General features: G+C 37.2%; 1 protein-coding gene across 1 annotated transcript in view; it reads right to left on the bottom strand.

Annotated features, from left to right (window-relative positions):
- Positions 1-4,547, bottom strand: part of kcnip1b (Kv channel interacting protein 1 b) — a 19,056-nt gene extending 14,509 nt beyond the window's left edge. Inside the window, exon 1 of the mRNA XM_035666004.1 lies at positions 4,425-4,547. Within this exon, the coding sequence (XP_035521897.1) occupies positions 4,425-4,512 (88 nt within the window). The 5' untranslated portion in view covers positions 4,513-4,547. The remainder of the gene's footprint in view (positions 1-4,424) is intronic.
- Between the last annotated feature and the right edge of the window lie 424 nt (positions 4,548-4,971).

Here is a 4,971-nt window from a genome sequence, read left to right as displayed (position 1 = left end):
GCAGCAAAGGGCCACAGCCTGGAATCAAATCCAGTTCAGTGTAGAAAAGACTCACACATGGGGCGCACACGCCACCAGGTGAACTACCAGGTTCCTTCACAATGTTTTTTTTTCAATCAATTGTTAAATGTTAATAGCTTAGGTTTATCAGACTGTCACATATGGAAATGTCAGTACTTAGGTTAGGAGTAATGCTAGTTGCTGAGTGGCTCATATAGCTGCCAACACTCACTATGAATGGTTGGCTAATATGTATTAGTGTTGAGTACAATCTTAACTCTACATTTCACAGCCTCATAAAAGGTATATTACACGCAACAAGACAGCTCAGCGGGTTCCTTAAAAATGTTAACAACAGTAATAATAATAATAACACATTGAAAGATGATGACGAAAGACACATTATCAGTGACTTCCCAAAAATTCACTAGGAGCTTTGCATGCATAGACACTGTCTTGAAAATGTTGTTCAGTCATTATAAAGAATCATGAAGGATTAAACGAAGTAACAGAAGAGCTAGTATCAAAGCATATAAAGTACCGTATAAAAGTATAAACACTTAAAATACACCAGCCACAAGGGACCTAAGAATAACAGCAAGTGTCAGTGAGCTAAAGGCCCAAGGCATTTCACCACCCGTGTTTCCGCAACTCTGACTCTCCAGCTTGCAGTGTTTAAAGGTCTGAAGATGAATATACATGCTGCTGCGTTTGTAAGCAGAGCATTTATAAAAGGTTAAAGTCAGTTTACAGTTCATGTTACTATATATATATATATATATATATATATAAGTGTGTGCAGGCAAATATGCATTACAAATCAATCTGCTGGAAATGTGTGTGTGTTAGAGATAAAAGTCTTATATTTTTCAGTCTACCTGACATGTTTGCGTGTGTGAAACTGAATATGCAAGTGTGTGCATATTTTCATGTCTTCTTCCATGCATACTGTATGATACAACTCACATACTGGGCTGGCATATTTTGCAAGCTATCATACATTCTGCAGAGCAGAGATGATGCACTGCGGCATAATTAAGAGTAAATTGTGCAGAGAAAAGTTGGAACAACATTGAAAAAATAGATTACTGTAAAGATCAACTCTTTCCATTATGTTATTTGAATATGTTTTATATGTTACCCTACCCATGAATTCCACTGTTTCAATGTCATTTATATTATTATATTATATTAATATTTATTTATGGTTGTGAACACACTTAAAATGTGCGTTGGAAAGAATTAAGCCACAACCAGTGATCCAAATTAGAAAAGCCCTGCTGTTAAAAATTAAAAGTAGTTCAAAGTAGTTATTAGATGTTTTGGAATTAAGTTTGGTTGAATAAATGCACAATACAAATATTATGCATCTATTTGTCATTTTTGTTTATAGTTAATGAAAAGTGATTTCTAGTATTGTATTTATGGACACAATAAGGGGTCATATGTAGAATATGTAATATAATCTAACACAATAGCCTTACTTTCCAATTATATTGAGCATGTATCAGTAATATGTTGATTCAGCTTCCTTTTTGAGGCCTTAGTTCTTAGTGTTTTATGCTAAATTGCATTGTATTACAATTAGTCTTACTGTTTGTGTGCACACCTTTTGGAATGTATATATACAATCTTGGGCATTTTGATCCTGAGATATCACAATGATGAGCTGATACTGCATAATTCACACTTTGAAACACACATACATTACACCAAGTGTTAAATTAGAAAGCTGTCTATTTTGTTCTCTCACATTAGCAGGCAAAACCCATATATTGAACATTCCCAATGTGGGTTGAAGTGATGGAATCACTGGGCCCCATTTTAAATGTATAACTTAGTATTTTGACTAGAGGCACTTAATTAACTCAGTGACATTCAATTATGGTACAAATAAAGACACGGCCTAACGCACAAGCATCTTAACCTAAAGTAACAAAAGGTCAGTGCCACATGCTGCAATCAGCAAAGCACAAAAGAACATTTAAGGAGAAGCAGCAAACATGCACAGAGGCACAGTATCAAGGAACTAGATGTTCAATAGAATTCAAACTCATTTCATTTTACTCAGCCTTTGAGGACACAGAGGGCACGGTAACTGGTATCTACAAATAATGACACTAGGAGCCCAGAAGGTGTCCTAGAGGCAAAAAAAAGAAGATAAATCTATGCTCTCAAATCAGTATTTGTGTGCAAGGATTACTTAAATTGTGCTCTGGGTTCAATATTGCTTTTGGTGTGAGACAGCAGCTTTCAAGCTCTGTCTCTCGCTCTCACACCACCCAAACAAAACCCAAAAATATACATACAGTAGCTGTAACTACTGCCTCCGCTCCTAAGCGTCTGGCTTTACTTTGGTAATTAGCAATTGAAGTTTAGCCCCTTACACATTTCTTTGTTATAGAAAAGGATGGATAGTCCACAGACTCCCAGTCTTTAGACACTTAAGATATGTGGCTGCAGTGCATGACCTAGATTGTCAACCCATGCAGCCATAAGTAGGCTGTATTACTTCCAGAATAGCACAGTAGCTGACAAAGCCACCATAGTTTCACTCTCAGCAGGGTGCATTACATAGCATACCTCTGTACTTATTTTACATTACAGATGCAAAAACTGCAGTACCAAGTAGTTTTTGTATTGAAGGAACACCATAATAATATGCCTATACTTTAGATGTTTTGAGGTTCTACTGGACAACCAGTAACTAGGTAATGAGATATAAGTAGTCTTCAAGAGTTTGGTTAATCATCCAACATTATACAAGCTACTATTAAGTTGTATTCTCACAAATTGCTTGCTCCTTTACAAAAAAAAATAAAAAATCCAAGAAAAAATTTATAGGTTTTGTAAAATATCCCAAACACATATCCAGGTGTCCTATTTGTGAATTTGTTGTCAGCCTGATGTAATTGTTGCTTTTTTGTATTTGTGTAAGAAATCAATTCCTGGCAGTAGATATGCCTGCAAGTGATTTAGAGCTAGATACTAAGAGTAGTGGTTGGAAAATGGTGACTACATGTATATTGGAGAAGTCACATGGTGGAAAAATGCCCATGGCCCACAGTGAGAGATTAAATGAAGCATAGTGCACCTGCACTAATATTTCATACGCCATATTTGTGTGTAGGTTCAGATCTGAATTTTAAATGCAGGTCAGAGTTTTTTTTTGGAAGTGAGAACAGATCAGTGTGTGTTTTATCAGTCGTGACTGACTTACAGCTGCACTCTGACTTGATGACTTGATGATTTGTTTTTGTTTTTTGCTGTTGAGGTGAGAAATAACTTTCAACTAAAGGATGATAGAGGTCGCGAGGAGAAAGCGAGCCAGGGCTTTTAACACAACAAGATGCATCGCAACTGTTGCCCAAAGGGGGGTGTACGGATGACGCATACATGACCTCATCATTCAGCTCTTACCAAGATCATACGGAAAGTCCATAAGAAGCCTAATCTATCGCAAATATAAGGCACCCCATAGGCCAACCCAATAAACCTTTTTTAACAACCTTGATGGTGATGCAAACAAATGTGCATTATAAACAAGATTAACCACAAACTCTGATTTAAATAGGAATAGTAATAGACAACAGATCAATCTGAAAATGTTATCTGTAATTCTTATATGCACTGACTCTGAGTAGTTGTGTTGTTTTGTCAACCAAAGAGGGCATTTTCCATCTTAGATTATTTTATTTGAAGCAGTTTTAAAAAGTGGTGAAAATATTCAGTATTTCACAAAAAAAAAAAGCTAAAAGTTGAGAAATTAAGGAAAAGCATTGTGTGTAAGAGAAATGTCTTGTTGACTGACCCCTAGGTTGGGTGCCACTGGCCTATATGTAAAAGAGCCACATCCATATCTCTATCTATATCTGGCTCACCTGACCTGATAGCTCAATATAGCTGCCACCAGCACAGCACCAGTTACAGTATATCTCTATTTCAGTGTCCAAAGCAGTTCATACTCAGTTATGCAGCTCATATTGGCATTAAGATTAAGAATTGTATTGCATTTCCACACCAAACTATGTTACATTGGAGCACTAATGCATCACTAAATACGAGGTAATGTTGTATTTATATATGCTGAAACCCGTAGAAAGCAGTGTTTTGCTCAAGGACACCATGACAGGACACATAGCTGTTGATGAATAGACAACACTTTGCTGTAGGAACTGAATCTTGACCATGACCACATGGCAATATACTGTGCATCACAATGTGTCCAAACTCAGTAGTGGCGTGCAACTCAAACACCACTGGACCACACTAACCAAGACACTCTAAAAATCCATTAAATGTTGGGTGTAGCCTTGCAAAAACCCACACTGTATCTAATCAAGTACACATAAACTGGGTGAATGCACACTTAAGTGAAAGATGTACAGTGAGTGTATTTGCATTAGAGTAAAAAGCCAAAGTACCTTTTGTGAGGGTTCCTGAGACCAATCTCTGCAGGGACTGGATTAATTTGAGCACCCCCTGCCTGCAGCGGCTGGTACAGCCAGCCATCCTGAGGTAGAGGCAGAGGGAATCTGTTTCCTCCAATATATCTAAAAAAAAATAATAATAATAAGGTTTGAGCTTGCAAGCATCTTGACAATGTTCTTTCAGGAGTTGCTTCTATAGGGGAGCAATCCTTGTTGCAAAGAAGAATCTGCTTCAGTAGTTTCTGTGATGAGACATCGTCAGGTCCTTTAAGGGGATTCTTGTGGAGAAAAAAGGTAAGAACTGAGATATTTCTCTAATATTTTCTCTAATTCACCTGCAAAATTAAGCTTGTAGTATAGCTTGAAAACAAAACAATCTATATTCTCTTCCACACAATTACACCTGAGTACTTGTTAACTCAAGCACTATTAACGCAGGAACAGGTATTCAGGTACTCACTCAGTCAGAAACTGATGCTCACAGACTCGAAGGAAGAGTGGGTGAGTTTAGAGGCAGGTACCGAAATGGTGCTAGAGTTGC

Source organism: Morone saxatilis, unplaced genomic scaffold (assembly GCF_004916995.1).
Source record: "Morone saxatilis isolate NCDOM2014 unplaced genomic scaffold, NCSU_SB_2.0 Contig20, whole genome shotgun sequence".
Taxonomy (NCBI): domain Eukaryota; kingdom Metazoa; phylum Chordata; class Actinopteri; family Moronidae; genus Morone; species Morone saxatilis.
Note: the sequence above shows the minus strand (reverse complement) of the source record. Positions and strands in the feature narration are given on the sequence as shown.